The sequence below is a fragment of the Antrostomus carolinensis genome, unplaced genomic scaffold (genome assembly GCF_000700745.2).
Source record: "Antrostomus carolinensis isolate BGI_N321 unplaced genomic scaffold, ASM70074v2 scaffold19570, whole genome shotgun sequence".
In the NCBI taxonomy this organism is placed as follows: Eukaryota; Metazoa; Chordata; class Aves; order Caprimulgiformes; family Caprimulgidae; genus Antrostomus; species Antrostomus carolinensis.
This window is the reverse complement of record NW_010290746.1, coordinates 28,274-49,408: the sequence shown is the minus strand read 5'-3', so window position 1 is coordinate 49,408 and position 21,135 is coordinate 28,274. Positions and strand designations below refer to the sequence as shown.

Genomic DNA, 21,135 nt, shown 5'->3' with positions numbered 1-21,135 from the left:
AGCTCAGCACTCTTGGAGAGGAGAACAGCCTTCCTGAGAAATCCATGTGCATTTATTTCATGCCTGTGCTGAAGCAGAGAAATAAGATTCTTCCTGCCTGCATGTGGTCCGAACAGATGAAGATCAACAAAGTGTGTGTATAACTAGGAGAAAATGAGCAGGGAGAGGACTAGATTTCCAGATATTGTGCCAGCATGAAAAAGCAGAGTAGAACCTCAATGGAGAGTACTGAGGAGCAGGTGCATATCCCCTACACCTCAACTAAAGGATTACAAAAAGAGTAAAACTTTGTCCTTTCTTATGATTCCAAAAACCCTAAATTTTTCAAACCTTCCCCCTCAGGGGAAAATTTCTGTATACTTCTGTATATTTATTAATTCAGTCTTAATTTCTTCTTGGATTGTTTCTTATTTACAGGTCTAAATTCTGCCCAGTACAACAGACAGATGCTATACCTGGAGAACACCATCACCTGAAAAAGGCCCAGTTGATACACAAGATAATGCATTAAGCTTTCTTCTGCATGTATTTTTTTTAAAGATGGATGCAGCATGACTTATTTTATCATACACAACATTCACTATTAATTCAAACAGAATATGGACATGATAAACAGCTTAAGTAGATGGTATTGAGGAAGTTGAAAGTTTTATGAAGGGTTTTAACAGCAAGATCTTTGCTGTCTGAAAGCTCACAGTTTCCAGTTCTTTGTCTGATCTTCTAAAGAAACAATAAAGCAGATTGAAGAGGAAGGGAAAACATCAGTTCAACATTGGTACAGATATTGCAGTGTGGGAGACATCTCCTGTAGCTGCTCTGTGCCTAACACCATCTTAATTGAACTTACCCCCCTGCTTAACTTACTTTTGTTATATTTCTTGTTTCATACTAATAAACAACAGTTTATTTTGATCCTGTTCCTCCCTGTGGAAAGGAAAGCCTTCCTAATTAATTTCTAGCTCCCTTGAAAATAAAAGAAACAAATGAGAAAAAACACATTTATGGCCCACAGAACTGTCATAGACAAGTAGTAACAATCCAAGGGCAAGATCACTTTCCTCACTTCTTTTGTGTTGAGAAGTGCAAGGACTAAATGGGCTCAGAGTTTGTCTGGTTTCACAGCAGCCTTTTAAGTTTTGAATCACCTGGTAAAATGTCATCTTCTTTTTACAGGGTTATTCAATGAATCACATTTAAAGCCCTGTTATGCAGAGAGGACTCCCAGAACATGTCTCCTCTTCAGTAACATAAATCAGAAATAAAAACATTTGCCTGCTAGAGGGAATGGAAGAAACTACCATCCAGAGCCAACACATGCAGAATTGCTCCATTAGGACCTGCCACTGTTTATTCCCCCCAGATTTAATGGTCTGGTTGGCAAGTTAATACGCCAAGGAGGTCACCTCCAACTTGTGAATCCACCTAGAGACCTTACCCTGGCAGTGAAAAGCAGTCTCAAAAGAAAACATCAAGATTTTTTTCTGGAGAGTCAGCAAACTGTCCTAGTATCTATATAAACAACTTAATATAATTGTATGAACTGAGGAATAAGAAAGAGAAATTCTCAAGGTCTCTGTCCAGAAAAATCATGGGGTTTTTTGTGGGGTTTCTTGTGTGTGTGTGTGTAGGAACGGTTTCAATTTCTAAAATGAGCTAGAAACAAGTAACATGAACGCTCCATAAATCTCAGCTTCTCTCTATACATAAAATATTTCCTTCAAAATGAGGCATTATGGTTTCAGGCACATGTTCCTTCTCTACTTCCACACCACCGAGTCTTCAGCTTGAAGTCTCAGGTGAAGGTCTCAGCATAAGTTCATTTTTAACAATATATCCAACCTGGCAGCTTATGAATTGAACCAGTCCAGACTCACTGACAGTGTCAGGAGCATCCAGCAGTAAATCTAGATATTCTGAGGTTTTTGCTCTGTTTGGATGCATCTAAAGGTTACAAAAATAAAGGAGATGATGGTATTTCCAGGCTGCTTTACTGATTTCACAGTAAGAATTATCCAGGCAAGGCATTTCTTGTTGTGATCCTGCAGTCTGAATTGCATGCGTAGCATCCCATTACAGTCAGTGAGAGTTCACAAAGGAGCAGCTCTACCAGCAGTTCCTTAATGCAAAAGTCACTGACAAAGAACAGAAGACAAAAAAAAAGAAGTTTCTCTAGAATCTGTTTCAAAATTCAGTACTCACTGTCCACAAGTTATCATGAAAGACAAGAATGCTCAACAGCAGGCAACACCGATCCTACCTTGTTATTATTTCAGCTGTATAGGAAAACAGACAAGATGGAAATATGTATCTCTCAAATAAAGTGATATTTTAAGTATGGACAATGTCTGTTATCAAAGAAAAATAAGAGAGTATTTGAAAAAAAAAATGAATGCTAAAGAATGAAAAAGCTCAAAAATTGAGCAACACTTGACAGTTCCACTACTGTTAGAAATTCTTCTTAAAGATTACTACACTGCATGGGCTAAAAGTTATAGGGAAAAAGCTAGTTCCTTTTCAGCTCTAGCACGCCAGTCTATGAATAAATAACAGACTGAGCTTATATATCCTATTCAATATATGCTACAGGTAAAGGCTTAAGTATGCTGGGACAGAATTGAGAGATTCAATAAGTGATTTGAGGGGAGATGATGGACACAATCAGAGAAAGATGTGCAGTTTGGAAACAGGACAGAGTTACTCTCCTTGGACAGTCCATCCTGAAAAGCTTTAGCTCAAGTCACCAACACTCGTATGGAAGATAAAAAAGTACCTACACAGATACTTTAGGGATAATTCTCTCTTAACAACAATCTAGTTGACTGGCAGGTTTCAGCAAACATGACATAAAATAAGCTTTCAGCTTCCTGAGAATGTTCACAAAAACCTTAGAGATAAGGCAGAGCACGCTCTAGTTCTTCACTCACCACTTTCCATGGCTCTCTGAGCCGGATTTCCTGAGAAGACGGCCTTTCTGAATGAGGCTCCGATGATCAACGCATGCCAGAGCCATCTGCGGCTCAGAAAGGAAATAACTCCTCTGCTATTCTTGGAATGTTTGGTTGGCTTTCTGCACAAGAGACTCAAAAAGGAGAGACAAGAGTTGGGTTTTTGTTGATTTTTGGTTGGTTTGGGGTTTTTTTTTTTTTTGCTTGGGGGAGGGAAGAGGAGGGGGGTCATTGGTTGGGTTTTATTTTTTCCCCTCCAAGAGCACTGACCTCCAGCAACATTTCCTGGTTTTATTCCTAGAATTTAGGCAAGGTAGAAATATTGCACAAAGCCATACACGAGCACATGAGAGATCCAATTCACATGTAAACACTGTGTAAGGATTATCCGGATTTGGAAGGAACGTGAGGAACTCTATATTAAAAACAAAGCTATCTTTATTTACTGGAAAAAGGAAAGCTATAAAGAAGACATTCAAATGTACTCAGTATTGCAACTGGAGAAGAAACAAAACCAGATTTTCTTGACAGCATCATCATTATCAATGACATTTCAGCTAGACTCTTACTTCAGTGTGCACATCACTATGCGCTACAGCCTCAGAAAGTACCCTCTTGAGATGCTGATCTTAAAAATAAGTAAGAGATGAAGCTAAATTTCTACTGTAAATCCAAATTAAAATCTTTTTGTAAATGGAGTATCCTGGGAAGCATTTCTAGACTTGAAATTAATTTAAATGGAGCTTAAAATATTTCAGGTGGATAATACATATTCAGGAAAATCTCAACATAAATTTACCTTTCCAAACCTTCAGCTGATTTACGTGGAATTAAAAAACACAATTCCACAGCTGCTTACACAATGAAAATTTTATACATGAGATGCCAAGAAGCCCACCCAGGGTTCCTAAAATCGTATCACAGGGGATAAAAAATAGAAATGCATGCTACAGGACTGAAAGCTAGGTTAACACCAAAAACTGAATCTGATCACATACCTGTTCATTTTGCAAAAGTTTCTGACATCCCCCAAAACCTTTGAATGGAAAGATTATTTTAGAGTAGTACAATTTCACAGAAGTCCTCAGGAAGCTTCACTCAGTCTCTTAGTAGGGATTGAAACTTTGGCTTCTCTCCTGCTGTATTTTCAGTTTCACCCTGGGACTTTTCACACAAGCAGGTTTTATCTTTCCTTACAAATATTTTTCTTTCAGAATTTCTTTCAAAATACAAATCAACATTCCCAAGTACTTGTAACAAGTATGCTTTCAGGTACAAGGCTGTAAATTTAATGTCAGGACTTAGCCCCAATTCACACTGAACATGTACTGACCTTTCTTTACTTTGTTTGAACCATGAGGGCTCTTTACAGTGGTTCTCATGTAACTGGGAAACATTAAGCCAAACTCTGCCATCACCACGTATGTGCTCAATTAAGAGCACTTGTCCACAGCAGCTTGGCATCAGATTTATGAGAGTTTAACAGAACAAATCCTGTCCTCAGCGTCATCAGAGTTCCGCATTTCCCAGTAGCAACAGGCAGGCTGAACATGGAAAAGGACAGATTGTAACTAAAATATTTCAAATGCAGAATTATCTGTCACAATCTGGGAAGAAATACCCTTAATAAAAAGTTATTTGGAGTATCTAAGTGGACTAAAATAAATTAAGCCAAGTTTCTTTCTTATATTCTGCAAATTTCTGCCCCAGGAACATCAGCCTTTCTGCAATTGCTGTTTTCCTGCTGTAGGCTATGTTCAGAATCTTTTAGAGTGCACTGTAGTTCCTCATTTGCTATTTAATTTCATCACAGATCTAGATACTGCATTTAGTAGTCCAGATATTGAAGCTTCAAATAGAAAAATCTTGGTTGGTAGTGAAACATACAGCATATTGAATTATTGTACTTCTTTCAGAAGATCAATTCTCTTACCAGGTACAGCACACATTTTTTCTACAAATTATATTTGACAGGTTTGATTATCATGTTGAACACTTTACTGAAGCTTAAAAACTCCCAAAGACAAATAGCAACTTGATTTTATTTCTGAATGGCAGTCCATTCACAGATGCACCATGTTCAGGAGATACCAGAGCACACAGCATCTTCAAAAAATGAAAATCCAAGAGGAGATTAGCTGAGATTTTCCCCGTGGTCTAACATGATCTTGTTAAGCAGCATTTTATAGGGAGCAGCTCTGAAAGTGCCACTTTCATTTACTGCAACTCAAAGCCTGCATGACAGACAGAAATAACTAACACACACTTTTTAAAGTGGCAAAGTAATTTATATGAGTGTTGCAGAGCAATGACAGGACAGTTAAGTTAAGAATTTTGGAACATAGGACCTCAACCTGGAGAATCCCAACCCAAATCCACACAGGAGCATTCATATTTAGATTCCACTGCTATCAGGTATTTTTATAGAAAAAGCTCTACATTTAAATCTCAAGGTAACATCAGGAATTAAGTTTTAAGCCAGTAAAACAGTTGCTGGTGATCTTGGTCTGCCTTCACATAGACTTACAGCTTGGGTGTAAGGCAAATTTCTTGGAATTAACAGGCTTTGACACAAGTATTTAGATAAGGAACCCAACTGATTTTATTTCCTAGCATCCAGCCATTTTAACAATTCTTCCTTGTTAACACAGACAAGGAAGACTTTCAGGTTTGAGAACAAAGAAATGAAATTACAGAAGACTAATCTTGCTGGTGTGCCAAATGAGAACACTTACAATAAAACAAGTTCAAATGTCCTGCCATCATTCCTCTTTATATTGGTCTTCAGTGTAATCCCCCCAATACTTATTATTTCCATTAAAAGGGTAGATTAAAACAAAAGTGAAAACTGTATGCATAAAATAAAAAATATTTTTTTAAAAAATCGAAAAACATTCCCAGATTTTCAAAGTGTTTCACAGAAATTACATAGACTATTAATAAAACAAATCAACATGTTTGTTTCAGAATCTGATTGAGAAAAAAAATCCTACCATTTACTTATTCATGTGCTGACCCACAAAAGTCTTTGACTGTATTAAGAAAGCAAGGTAGCTGGCAAGATTACGCATTTGTTAGTTATTTTATCTGTACTGCAATGCAATCATCCCCTCTTCTCTGAAGTCCTTGCAGTTTATTATTCAAGGAATACCACAGACCAATAGTTCTAGTGACTAGAAAAAAGTCTTTAAAGTAAAATGAAAAAGAGAATTCCAAAAAGAGCTATTGAGAAACTTTCAGAACACAGTATTTCACAACTTAATATTTGTAGTTGCATCACCAATTAAAAAAAGCTTCCTCCAACTTGATCTTAAGATTACATTGAAAATATATCTTTTTTGAGTCTAAAAGTGTTTTATTACCAAGCTCCAGCTCAAGACCATATCAATTTAAAATGTAGGTAGACACCAGTTTCCCTTAGACCCTGCATACCACACTCAGTCCCCTGGTCCACGTGGTTTTCTCAGCCAGCCTTCCAACAGCAAGCCAAGGTTCACAGGATTGAGTCTAAAGAGACCAGAACTGGCATACAGAAAATCACAACAGAACTAGCTTTTCTGACTCAGCTGTTCCCCTCCCAAATCCTACTGCCCTACCTGGGAACGAGGTATCGATGAATGCTCAGATGAATCCAGAGGACTGCTTGATTACCTCTGCCCAACTCTCTTATTTAGTATGTACTTAATGTACATGGTTACACGGTCAAGCCATCTCCATAAAGAGCTCTTTAACTGTAGCACTGGGCTTCCAACGGGACTGATCATTTTCATTATGACTCAGAGAAAATAAGGTGAGCTGGGAATGCTGCATTATGATCAGAGGGATCTAATGCCATGACATTCTCTAGCACATCAAAGCATTTGTAATCCAAAAGTGAGATGTTTTCTGGCTAACCATAGAGTTGTTTTTCTGCCTTTGTTTTAACTAGTCCCCATTTGTAGCAGAAGATATTTGCAGTAATTCAATTTAAAAAAAAAAAAAAGTTCAGGTAAATTCCAGTAGTCAAACGAGAGGTGTATTGCCCACTAATGCCCATGCTGAGGAGAACACTTTCCTCTCATCAGAGGTATATTCAAAAGAATAACATTCATCTTTCTCCATTAACTTAGGTGAAGCTTTCTACATCCCACTGGTAACTGAAGAGACTAAATAACTGAACAGGTAACAGCAGCGTGGGGAGTCATACCAAGACATAGCCCAAAAGATTGTTTGTCTCTTAAAGTGGAGAATTTATTTTTTTTTTAAAAAAAAGTCAATTCTTTGTAGCCTGTCCCTTTAGGAGATGAAGAAAAACCATTTTCAGAATACATCAAATTTAAGATGGTCTTTAAGGCACTGTTTGCTACATTTACAGAAAAGGACATGTGAAAACAAAATGTATTACAATATATTAATACAGCTGGGAAATTCTAATTGAATGTGAGGTTAACAAGAGCTGTTATCTCCCTCTTTCCTCTCCTTTTGCAGGGCTTCTCATTCTGTTTGACCTCACGTTCCATTCCCGGAGGAATTATATCAAGACTGGATCCCCAATGCCATGGTCTGGGTTACAAGTGAAGGAGATGGTGATGGCATAGCGAGTGCCCCAGTGAACCTTTTCCACCCGATGAAGGTTCTCCGATCCAGATGTGAAAAAGGAAACCCGGCCTGTAAAGACAAAGTATTTGATCAGTGACATGGAGTTTGCCACTCAGCAGTCAGCTCTCCACGCAGTTTGCTGTTGTTTCAGTCCAACTGTTCCCTAGCTACCTGAGAGCCCACAGGTCATTGCTAAGACAAACTGTTACGAGCTTATGCGGCACTTTGACAGCTTTATGTACTGTTTAAAATGTACATTAATCCTTTGTGCTATAAAGCTGGAGACATAATTCCACCGTATCTCATAGTTTATAAAAGGCAGGAGGAGGCCAAGAACATCTGAAGCCAGTTCTTAAATGCCTCAAAAAAAAAAAAGAAAAAGAAAAAAAAAAGGCAAGCTATTGACTGTCAAAGTGTATTGATTTCCTCCCTGCTTCCCTTCTAGTCGGGGCTCTAATTTTAGACCAAAGAAGGAGGAAGTACTACAAAGGTGGCAAAAAGTCTTCAGTGAAAAAATGCTCAGCAGGTTTACAAGCAGCTGTAGCAGCTTATCAGCATTGTACCAAGTATTTGGTATAGTTTTTTGTGCAGAGTCAGATCACTCCCTATTCAGCCAGGTTAGAAAGTTATGTATCAGTCATATACAAATTAATTTTCCTTAGAAAAAGCACTCCATCAATGCATCAGCTTGGAGATTGTTTTATAGATGCAAATGCTTACTCCTGTGCTTCATCCTGTCCAAGCTTTGACCACCACCCTGCCTTGAGGTTCTCCAGGCCTTGAGTGGCATTAAGGTGAAATGTAATTAATTTTATAATGACAGCAGAGGTATATTAGCATCCCATTTGATGAAAAAGCAGAATGGAGCCCTCTGCACTTTCACATTATTAAACTATTCTGAGCACACAAGAGTTCAATGTTTAGCAAGTAGCCTCAGAATTGATGCAACTCTAGGACTGCTCAATATCTCCTGGGAAAGCTGGTAATACTCATATGCACAGTTGTTTTATCCCAATAGCATGCATTTTTCCTACTCAGGCTTTTTCCTCCCCACTGTTTGAATTAGAGTAAGGTTTATTAAAAAGCTTATCATAAGGGACTCATATTGACAATCTAACTCTGCCTGGGACTCATTCACTATCAGGCAAAATGAAATCATTACATGCCTACTTAAAATTTGCAAAACAAGACAAACTGTTCCAACCATTATACAATCTCCACTGCAGAAATGGGTACCACACAACATAGTTGGCTTTCTCTTCGAACTAAAAGTGATCCAAAAGATCTAGAAGTTATTTTGCTTGTGTACTCCCTAGACAACACATGTGGGAGATTTGAACAAAACTAGGTTGGCCTCATGGAGCTCAGTTTACCCGCTTATCTCTGAGTAGCCTCTGTGTCCCTTGCACATTCAGTTGCAGTTCATATTTAATCTTTCATAGTTCACATAGTCTTTCATAACTGCCAAGCAGAGTCTTATCATACTCTTTTCTCTGCCTGTGGCTGTACATCAATAATTGGTAAAGCTATAGATTTATATAAAATAGATCCATTTGTATGCATAGCTCATTTATACCCTGGTGTCCTGCTTTTCTGGATGAAAGACTAAATGAAGGCAGTGTACTCCCGTGAGTGTTGCAATGAACAGTGCTACTCTCAAGGACTTTAAACAAAGTCCCTATGTCATTAATTTTTTTTTCCTTTTAAACCTAATTTCAACATCATTCAAGTACTTCATCGTCAGTCCCTCACCTATTCACCCAAAGCTTAGCCTTAAACTGATTTTCAGGCTTTTTTGTTTGATCTCTTATTAGAAGAAGTAGTAATTCAAGAGTTAGACAAGTTTCAGTGTATTGTTTAAGCCAGTTAAACTGGATATTTTTGGCTATACAGGATGTCTTAATTTCTTTCTCTAATAAATATGCCTTCATATATATGGTATCTTATAGCTCCTTGTGCATCTGGTCCCATATCTGTCAACTGGGGTCTCCAACTCAGTGAACAAGCCCACAGTCAGTTTTCAAAGATACTTCTTCCTCACTTGGGAAGAATTTCTTTCAAGCTAACTTCCATTGCAAAATTTTGAAGCAGAAGCACACTCTCTCTGGTATAGTATTTCTAATAGTATAAATGTTCACAAAGAGGGTAAAGAAGGTTAATTCCCATCCCATCTGACAAAACCTTTAAGGCATGTATGGCAGTATCATTATCCTGAGACTCCTGGGGAGAGATTCAAGATTAAATAAAGCTGTACCATTACTGGACAGGATGACTTCTAGGACTTTCAAGCACACTGACACTGGACCCTTCACAATCTTACTTCAATACACAGTATATGGAAACCACTTCAAAAGTTAATTCACTACAAGAAAGCAAGCAGGTGAGGACTAAGCAAGTTCCTTAAGAAAGCATGGACCTACTCCTAGGTTATAACCTGTCCTGTTCTAGCTATTTTTGATCCATTTTGAGTTAAGATCTCCAAACTATGAACCAGTTAGTAGGATCATATAAAATATGGGTCTGTTTTTAGCTGTGAGATTGCATTCAGAGTGTTTAAAGTGTATTTTTTTTTTCCAAAGTGTTAACACACTGCCACAACTAATGTAGCTGTGATAAGATTTCTCTCAATGTGAATGGTGAGGAAGACATACATATGGCAGTTCCACTAAGCTCTCCAGACCATGAAATATTGATAGAGTGAATGCTGAGCTTCCTAAGAGATTAGTAGTGTACTACAAATGCTGAAGAATGGCTATGCAACTATGCATTGCCAATAAAAGTACATATGTACATAGAATTTCCTGATGAAACATTTTTGAGCAACAAAAACTCAGGAGAAAGTGTGTAAAATTCTAATCCCATTTCCTTTTCTTTCAGTATTTAACAATAGCCTCAAATGAGTCTTTTCATTTTTCTCTTCCTTCCTCTGACCTGCCTGTGCAGATTTCTTTCAAACATGCTTTTCTGCTCCACTAAAGAAATCTTGACTATTGCCTCCTGGCACATAATTTCACTTTGATTTATGAACACTTACTGTTAAAAGTGGAAGCTTTTTTAAGATCACAAGCTACTAATCAATACAATTTTATAGTATATTATCTCACCAAAAAAGAGAAAGTGTTTCCTAGCCCTTAAGGAATGAACTTCTGGAGAGGAAGAAACAGCAAAGATCAGCTCCTGTTTTGAGGTCCATCCTTCTAAGCTTTCACAAAGAAACCAGTCTGTGAGCTATGTTCTGAAGGATGAAGGCTGGAATGGAGGTGTCCTGGGGTTAGAAGTGATGCCAAGACTAAAATTCAAAGCATTTGACATTTTCCACTGAGATAAATCTATAGTCTGAGAACTATTTCATCCCGATTGCAGATATTTGACACATTTTCCCCTTTCACTGCAAGATGCCAAAAACTCCCTTGCTTCTTTAGTTTCATGGTGCTTTGACCAGTACCTCAAACTCAGGGAAGAGTTTTAAACCCTAAGTTACAAGGAACCTTGGGCTCTCTCACATCTACTATTGATCATCTCCTCACCTCTACTTTCCATTCCATGAGAAGTCAATCAGGCAGAGCATACCACAGCAATTAGCACAGCACACCAGAGCATTCCATGCTTTTAACGCTTAGATATACAGCCCCCATATTACAGGAAAATACATTTTGTAGGCACTGCTATCCATGCTCTTTCTTCTTTTGTGCCCACAGACACTTAAAATACCTTTATAGCTGTTCCCAAATAGCTTCAAGATTTCCATCAGGCTGTCTGGTAATAGGGGAGTGAGCTGTACTCCAGCCTAGTTCCCATGGAAGAGTGCGACAGTGGACTGGAGGGAGTTCCTTCCTCACAAATGCACTTGTTCTCACCTTTCTTATTAGAAGAGCAAAAAACCAAAGAATTAGAAAGATCTGTGGTAACCTCAAGACCTGCAGTAGCCTGTTTCTAAATTATTAACTTGCCTGCATATCTCTACGGGAACAGAAGTCATCAGTCCTTGCCTTTGATCTCTATGTGAGAATACCTGCATATACAGCTTGTTTTCTCTTCCTTTCCATGTTTTCTGTACTTTCCAGCATCAAGTGCTAGAAAGTGTGTTTCAAGATAGAGTTCGGTCCAATTAAAGCTTAACTGATGAGTTTCTGTTCCTCATAGATTGCAGAAAGTGTTACTGTGATGCAGTCGCTCCCCTTTCTAGTTCACAGATACACCTCCAGCTCTGCTTCTGTACCAAGATTAATCAAGAGTTTCAGCCACAGGTGGAGCTGCTTTTCAGTTCCTTCTTTCTGTGGCCCTTTAAGCATCCCCACAACTTCTAAAAACTTAAAGAATAAGCAAAGGATAAATTGTGTTGGGATGAAAGAACTAATGTCATGAAAAACTCAGGTGCAAACTCATTTAAATACAGCACTCTCTCTCAGTGACTTAGGACAAGGCACTGCTAACAAGCTCAGCACCACAGCAGCCATCAAAACCGAGCCCGGTCTTTGGTGTCACTGACACAAGTCAAGCTCTTAAATGCTGTCAGGCTGAGAAAGGCTTGTGCTGAGAAAAACAGGAACATTTTAATCGTATTAGAGGTAACCACTTATTCTCATGATTTTTTGAGAATCAATTTTTGCCCTGATCCACAGGAATCATTATTTATGAAGACACAGAAGTGCCAGTCACAAGGTTCACTGCTATGAGTTTTATGTGATCCTAATTTAGATGAAGCAATACTGTTATTTTCAGGAATAAGACTTAACAAGCAGCAAAAACAATGGATATTTCACTATGCAGCAGTTATGTCCCATTTAATTACTCAAACAAAACCACTATAGGAATAGATGTATTAACTGTAAGCTTTTGCTTTTTCCTGCTTTTGCTTTCCCAGGTTTTAATGACATCCAGAACTGCCCCTTAGCAATGCATTCTTTTTAGATGTACTCAGAAAGTACAAGCACTGCAAGAAGCACCATACAGGTGAGAAAGAATTATCCATTCAGCTATACATCACACTAAAAACAAGTACTTCCATAGGGCTTGCTTTCAGGAGATTTTATCTGTGCTGAATTTTAGCATTCAGTTGCACTTCCATAAACAAGCTGCCTACAATTTCCTACCTAACCTCTGTACTGTGAGGTAATACAGATTGCAGGAGTATACAAAGGCAACAATTTTCAACCACAGCTATGCCCTTGACAGGAAACTGACTTCAATCAAACGACTTTCTCATTTGTTTCCTCGTCCTAAAATGAAGCTAGTACTGACCTCTTCTAAAAGGGTTACTGTGAAAATTAATTAGTAAACACCATTACAATACTTTGCAGTTAACACACATTCTGTTTTACAAGTGGTATTAAATAACATCCTCTGTTGTTCTTATTCTGGCAAGAAAAAAAATGTAATAAAGCATGCCAGATTAAATTATAACAAGATGTAGGGAATATATGAAAGGACTTTGAGAGCCATACAAATATTAATATACCGCAATGCTCGTAAGAAAAAATACTACAAAATTATTATGCCTCTAACATTATAAATTCATTCCACATCTTAGATTGGAAGAGACCTTGGGAGGGCATCTGATCCAATTCCCTTTCTCAAATCAAGGCCAACTTCTAAATTATATCCAGCTTCTGAGTTCCATCACATTGCTCAGGGTCATATCATTAGCACATGTGAGCGCAGCATTCAGACACTGACATTTCCCAGGTATGTCTCAGGCACCCATGCTTTGCTACCCCCGTGTCTTTTGTACTTGAATTTTGAGCAGGGGGCACGGAGCAGATGACCTCCAGAGGTCCCTTCCAGTTTCAGTTATTTTGATTACACATGGAACAGGCCATTCACATTAATATCAACTTTGGCACTGACTTTCTATTTACAGCATTCCTGTTTTGCCACTGGATTCTCCAAGCCCCTTCATGCTCCCATCCTTCACATGGGACTACTACTTCTGCTTTCTTGGCAGCATCCTTCTGGCCCTTCTAGTTTAATTCACTGCCAAATTTCCTTGTAAACTCCTTGGGTCATGAGAACATCAAGGGGGAAAAAAAAAAAAAAAAATAAATCACAAATTACGTGTTCAATTGTCTCAACCAACTCTCAATCATGCAAGCAAGGGAATGATAACTATCCCTTCACTCTCCTCCTTGGTCTGCTTGAACTGTGGTTGGACACCAGGGAAGGGCAGAGGTTACAGGGAAGGGATGCAAAGCAGGGCTGGGGGAATGTAAGAGGTCTGGCCTCCATCCACTGGCCATGGCAGCTGGCTGGGGGCACTGGAAAGACCAAGCTGTTGCTCAGAAGAAAATGAAGCAACTCATCTGCCTGATTAAAGGGAATCAGGAACAGTTTTATTTGGCACTACAGATCTACTCAACATCTTTTCCTCTTATGCACTGACAGCTTTGACTGTCTGCTTAACATTTATCAGCTCTTAATGTTACTCAGGAAAGAAGGAAAAACTGTATCTCATCTGCTGAATGTCACCAAGATAGAAGCACTGCTGGGGAAACTGCACAAACACAACTGTGTTCTCTTCCTTGTCATCTGTTTAGGATTAGTTGCTAATTCATTCCCATGTAAAGTGCCCAAAAAACCCTACAATATCATTAGGCAAATAAACTGATAATAATCTTTTCTGTAATTAAACAAACCTATTTAACAGATATACTTATTCAATTACTTATAAATAAATGTTGAACAGGGAAAGCTTCAAGCAAGTCCTTCCCTAAACCCCACAGAAGTAATATGTAATAACAGCATCTACGAGTGCCCTGATCTAGGCTAAAAGAGAAGGTGCCAGAAGAGAGGGCACAAACTTCTCAAACAATTTCACTACATATATGCCAAGCACAGAAGCATAAAGAAACCTATGGTCTAAAAAACCAAAACAAAGTAAACCCCACACACTACACAAAACGAAACTGCAACACATACCTAATGAAGCCAAGTTACAAACTTGTCCCAAATTTACTTACTAGACAGAAATTGCTGTTACAAATAAAAATCACTGATTCACACAGTGAACTCTTCCACAGCCAGCTTGTAATTTGTAGACATATTATCAATACTTTTAAAAGTACTTGCTTCTATTTTAAATTCAGAACCACCTAGACTGAAAACTTCCAAATTATAGTTTTTAAAGAAAAAAAGTGAACTTAATTATTTCCTACTAAAAGTACATGAGCATTTTTAGACTTCAAGAGAATCCCTGCCTGCTTCTCTCCTATCAGCACAGTTGGTTGCTCAAAATAGCAGGAGTTTCTGCTGTTACGTCTGGAGGTGTGACAACCTAGTGAACTTTTTAGAAGTGAAAACTGCCTAACTGTGCTCTCTCCCAATCACAGTTACTGAGTCTCACTGAGGCCTTTTGGCTCCATTTCTTCTCCCTACAGCCAAGAGAAGGACAGGGTTATCACCTCTGCTCTGCCTTCCAGCTCTTCCCTTCAGTACTCAACCTCACCTCCTCAGTACTGCCAAGGCTGCTTTGTTAGCCCATGTTAGAGGACTCTGGGCAGCTGCAGAAAGTTCCTAAATTGGACTCCTACAAAAAGTTCTCACCAAGAGAAGCCTTTAAGAACAAAAATGTTGCAATTTCAATCATATGAAATGCCTCTGGATTATCTATTTTACTTTATTAATTATACCATGTTCAAGATAAAGAAGATTCAAATCATGTAGATGCCAAAGTTTTAGGTTTTGGACTTCTGCTAGAAAAGGAATTAATCCTTACATTCAGTAACCACTGAAGCATAAACACAACAGTAACTTCTGCTGCTCGTTTCTTATTCCAAAAAAAATGGCCTTTAAACAAAAAGACTTCATGATAGGACCTATGGTGCATGACATTAATGCTCACAAAGCTTAGGAATCAATTAAAAGATTATTTCATTTAATGCCATCATAAACTACCATCAAGCACCCCTGGAATACAAAACCAGAGTCTGGAAGACAGTTATGCTTCCATGGAAAACAAAACAGAAAGCAAGAGAAAAATCTTTGGAGTTCTACAAAGAAATGAGGAGCTACTGAGCTATTTTCAACATATTTCTGTCAACTGTCCTCCTTTTTCAGCCATTCCTCTCTGCAATAATCTTACCAGTCCCAGGTGCAATTTGTGTTCAGTACTGCAGATCAGCAAGAACTGCTGTCCTACAACCCCCAAACCTGGCACAGCTGGTTATCCCTGCAGCTGCTAATGCAGGCTCCATTTACTCTTCTCCAGGACTGACAGCTGCTTCTGTGGATTTTTTAAAATCATTCGCAACTTTCAGTTGTTACTGATTTAACATCAAGATGCACTCCCATTTTCCTGGTTGGGGCAAAACTAAAGCTAGGAATGTCAGAAGATTGTCATGATCTAGACTGAATCTGGATGATGCAGATTGAATGTATAGAAAGATCAGATCACCTGTACTTGGATAGGGGGAAATAAATCCACTGTTCCATGATACAAGATTGATTACTAAATATATGCTTTAAAAACAGTTTTTTTAAACACAGTTTTCACACCTTGTGTTAATATTGTTGTGGGACTTCTGAATCTGGAAATCTTACTTTCCATGTCATTGCACTTTCTGTTACTATGCTGCCTTCCCTCAGCCTTTAGTAGTGAATTCCTGTGAACTGATTTTTTAAAGAGCACAGTAGAGACATGACAAGTTCCCACCACTTAACTTGGAGTGCCGCACTTATTATCATGATTAGAGGGTCTGAGAGTCATGTGATATCTAACCACTGCAATAAAGCTACACTCATCCCAGTAAATGTACACACAGACACCCTGAAGCCCATTCCTGCACTATGAGAAAGCTATGTATGCATTCTTAAATGTGTTTTTTCCTTACTTGATCAGAAAAACCAACAGCTCAGGCTTTGAGCATACACTTTTTTTCCATTCTAAATGAAGAATAATATAACTTCCCAGGTTCCCAAATAGCTCATACCTTCAACTGAAATATTTTTACACTTTCAGAAACGCACACTTCTGACGGCTGAAAATATGCTAAGTTTGATATTCAAGAGTTACATTTCACTCTCCAATGCACAGAATTCATTTTGCACCATAGATTATTTTCTTCAACAAACACACAAAAGAACTTACTGCGACCTTTCTTTCTACCCTTATATATTAAACAACTTGTATGAAGAACAAACTCCCTTGTGAGTTGAAAGTAAGTGCAGCAAAGCTGACCTTCAAATCAAGAAATGTACCTGCAAATAAGGAACACACAACTGGTACTGAGATTTCATTCCAGCTGCAGGGTTTCATCTAGACTTTATTGTAAAGTCAAGTCTGTGACCTCTCTAATATTGCCAGTCCCCAGATTCACACAAGACTCTCCAAAATTATGGAATTTTAAATATGGTTAACATTGAAATTTAGTAGCAGCATAAAGTACACCAATTTTATCACTGAAAAAGGAATGCCTTGATGTCTGCCATTTACTCTTAATCCTCCTGTATCTGTTGAAGATTAATAAAACAGGTCTCAAGACAGCAAAGGAAAGTTAACGTTGAAAGGGCCATGGGTTTCGTTTTGAAGGACCTCATTCTAAATATTAGTCTATTTTTTTTAGTCTCGTGAACAGAGTTACCCCTGCTGCAAAGGACGGAAAAATAATGCAAATATGTCAATTTTGGAAATAGAGTTCACGTAGACATTTAAAAGCAAGAGATACTACTTTAGAACTGTTTCTTTGAAAAAAAAAAAGTTCTCTTTTCAAACTAGTATTTCACTTGGCACTAAGAATTCTCTTACTCATGATACAGTGAGTTTCTTGCAGCAGACAGAGGTCCTGACTTAAGTCAAAAGACACATATATACTTCTGAAGCCCAGCAGGGCACAAGAAAAATGTGTTCCTTAATGCCACATTTGGTTATGAACTAGCCAAAGGTCTGTACAAGTCAATTGGCATCACAATAGTGACGTGTTCATATCCGTTAAAAAGAAAATCTCAAGAGCCTCTAGGTTAATAAATTATAACTCCTTAAAGCTAGAGGTGTTGGCTAATAAACGAACTAAGCAACATTACAGAACATGCTGCAAATTATATTGAGAGTCTTTCACTCAAAGATCTGAGAACCAAGACATACAGACTTCTTACACAATCCATAAGTGAGATATACTTGGAGAAGTGGTAAGCATTTTAAGTTAGGCTCCACTTCTAACAAAAGAGTTCGCCCTGTCCCTAACTGTTTGGCCAAGACGGATCCTTAAACAGTAAGTGCTGCAAAAGCATCTGAAGCTGCAGTGGGACTTGCCCAGGGAGCACTCCCAAACACAGGAAATCCCACAATGGTTTATTTTTAATTATCTTTTTTTGTATTTCAAATGACTGCTTTGCTGCTCTGCTGCATCAGGAACAATGCCTTTCTGTTCCCTACTGTAAAGCCTGACACTTTAACAAATTACTGCTAGCAGAAAAAGGAATGTGCTCATTTTGGCAGACAGTACTAGGTTCCCAAAATGCAGACTAACAAGAAGTGCCAGGTTTTAGAACTGAAATGGCATTAGCAATACAGGGAAGGTAAATCAGCTGTCAAGCACTAAACTGAACCAGTGATTATGACAGTCATGTCTAAAAACCTGAATCTCCTAAATAAGAAGCATAAAAGCTTATCAACACCTGGTTTTAAAAGTTGGGTTGGAGTGACAAGAGAGGCACAAAGTATCAGAAGAAACATAAAACAAAACCAAAAACCACAAAGAGGGAAGGAGAGAAAAAAGCCACAAAGGAATATTCTGAGCATGAAAAATATATTGACTTGTACCAGCAACAGAAAGCACCCTGGGGTCATGCCCTCATTTGTATTCTCTCACAAGCTGCATTTTATCAGAGAGGAAAACTAAGTGCAATTGCCTTCACATTGTGCTTTGCCTCTAAAGCTTTTCTCCTCTGCTTCCAGGATGTTGGTAGTTTTCAGATTGCACCAAAGGTAGTGACACAATCATGGGACCCCGACAACCGTGTTTAGACAGAGAAGTGTTAGAAAGGTGTAACTGGCATTAAACTTTTCTGTTGTGTACATGTAGCACAATTGATCTTCCAAAAAAGTCCATTCTGTGCAAGCTTTGCAGTGTTTTGTTTTAAAAGGTGTGTTTAACAAGTTCTGTGGCACACATACAGTCAGTACAACCACCTGTGAAAGGGAATGACCAAAACCAGGTGCTGGTCAAAATAAAACAAAACAAGTCTTCATCTGTTCCCCCTTCCTCCCCAAAAATGACATAAAGAACAAACATCTTGCAGCAGAACCTGAAAATTAACCAGATGGGGCTGAAGGGAAGCAATTTCACAGTTGCAGACTTTTTGAAATTAAGTCAGGGGCACATTGCATACAGCAACCAGACTGAGTGCCCCTGTACTGTGCCAAGGAGACAGCTGTCCTCCCAGCAACCTAAGAATTCAACTATGATTTGTAAAGCTATAAAAACATGTTAATCTTAGAATTGCATCTGGAAATGAAATAGTTTAATGTGTTCCCTTTCAAAATACTAGTGGCAACATTTTGCAAAAGATGATACTTTCAGTTTAGGGCTTATTTCCAACCACAAAAGCCAAAATAATCAAACATACAGTGCTTGATACCAAACCCAGAACACACATAATCTCAGTTTATTTAAACTAGCATTACTGGTTTAGATTCTAGTTTTAGGCTTAGGTACTAGCACTACTGCTTAGATACTAGCGTACCGACTAGATTACTAGTCAGAAAAACCCCACACCCATCCCCATTTGCAGGCAGCAATACTCAGAAGTCAGTTCTGCTCGAGGTAATGCCTGTCAGCAGACAATTACTGAGGCTGTCTTTAAATGAGTAAATTTCCATCTTTTCTCTCTTGGAGAAAAAAAAAAAAAAAAAGAACACAGTAGGAATATCAAAGCTGTCTTTGATTTTTATTTTTTTTTCTGGAAAAGTGTGACTGGTCTTGCATTACAGAAGGTTACACTGCTGTAAGCTTGGTACTCACGTGCCAGACAGACGAGTTGAGGCTGAGCTCTTTCTTCCTAGGCATACTGCCTCAAAGTAATTTGAGTTTCAAATGACCCACTCTTAGAAAAATCTTAAACTAGCCTTAAAGGAAAGGTATAACAGCTGTCAGAATGTTCATCCCTATCAGATCTACTGAAAGGAGGTATGGACTTATAACTGTTACCATGGTTCATCATGTCACTGCAGGTGAGCAGAGCTCTGGTAATCAATCATCTTCACATCCAGCCCATAGCAATTATACAGCATTAAGGCCAACTTTGAACAGCAAAGGAATTTCAGGCCAGTCTAAAATAAATTGCTTTATTTTGGATTTGCTGTAGTCACATAGTCACCTTTGCTGCTGACACACAGCAACCTGCTAAGCTGTCGTAAGTGGATTGCAGTTCTAAGCCCTACAGCTTTCAAGAAAGTCACTTTGTGTGGCTTAACTCCAGATATTCCAAACCTGGGACTACATTTTAACCTTTTTTTAATCTTTACTTTTTATGTAATCAATCTGAAAATAAAATACTTCATTATTCCACAGTTACTGCTGACACAAAAAGTCCCACTGTATCCACCAGCCCACCCAGTTAATAACTGGCGCAATATGGCCTGCCTCAGTGCAGGGAAACCAAGACTCTTACCTGCTCGGGGCTCTATTGTCCTGTTGGAACCTGCATCCATAAAGACAAACCGTCCACCACCGAAGTCTTCAGTGTAGTCAGAGAGATAGAGCAGTGAAGTATAGTCAAAAGAGCCATAAGTTACCTAAAAGTAAGACAACATTACTAAACATTACCCAATTCTACTCTTATCTCTGCAGAGCACAAATAATGAAGTAGATGGATCCGATGAGTTTTTCTGTTTTTCCAGTTTTCACTTATTAAATAAGAGGTCACAAAACTGAGAACATTCTTTTCTAGAAATGATGTATGTTTATTAGTCTATTCTATTCTGTTTACACACACAACATACAAGACTAGCATGTTATGTTTATTATTTCTACTATTACAGTTTCCATCATTTACAAAGTACTCCTATAGATTTCTATCAACCTAAGTCTACTAAACAGCAACCAAAAACAGTGTCAGAAGTTACACCTCTGCATTGTATCAAAAGTATAGAAGGGCTCAGATCTATTTATGCTATTTCAAGATAAAATTTCACTAGAAGGTTAGAGACCCAAAACCAGCCTTTGACTAATTAATTCCACCCATTATCTAATCATGTTTATAGGTTTCTGGAAACTTCACCTTTTACTCTTTCAGCAGCTACCATGCAGGAGCTTCATGGTAACAATGAATCAGAGCTTCCACAGAAATACACATTTGTTGGAGGAACTTCTACTCTTTTCCATGCAGGTTTTTGTTTCAAAGACCCTGCTTCTTTTCAGCCCACAGACCAAACACTCAATTTTTAAGAATAACAAGGTGATTTTCCTTCCTTTTAAAGTATTATCTTTTCTTGATATATATATTGAAGATGGAGAAAATCCAGCCATTAATATAGTATATATTAATGTTCAGGGTGAAGTTATCTAAATATTTAACACTGAGCTTAGCTGATTCTGAAAATATTTCCTTTTCATATCTACATGTCACCAACAATTAAAAATATACTTAAAATCAATGGCTGTATTCTCCAATTTCTTTA

General features: G+C 38.1%; 1 protein-coding gene across 1 annotated transcript in view; it reads right to left on the bottom strand.

Annotated features, from left to right (window-relative positions):
- Positions 1–7,455: 7,455 nt before the first annotated feature.
- OGFOD3 (2-oxoglutarate and iron dependent oxygenase domain containing 3) overlaps positions 7,456–21,135 on the bottom strand; it is a gene marked incomplete at its 5' end in the record, with an annotated part of 35,501 nt that continues 21,821 nt past the window's right edge. The window contains 2 exons of the mRNA XM_010174333.1: positions 7,456–7,592; positions 20,127–20,250. Coding sequence (XP_010172635.1) covers positions 7,456–7,592; positions 20,127–20,250 — 261 coding nt within the window. The remainder of the gene's footprint in view (positions 7,593–20,126; positions 20,251–21,135) is intronic.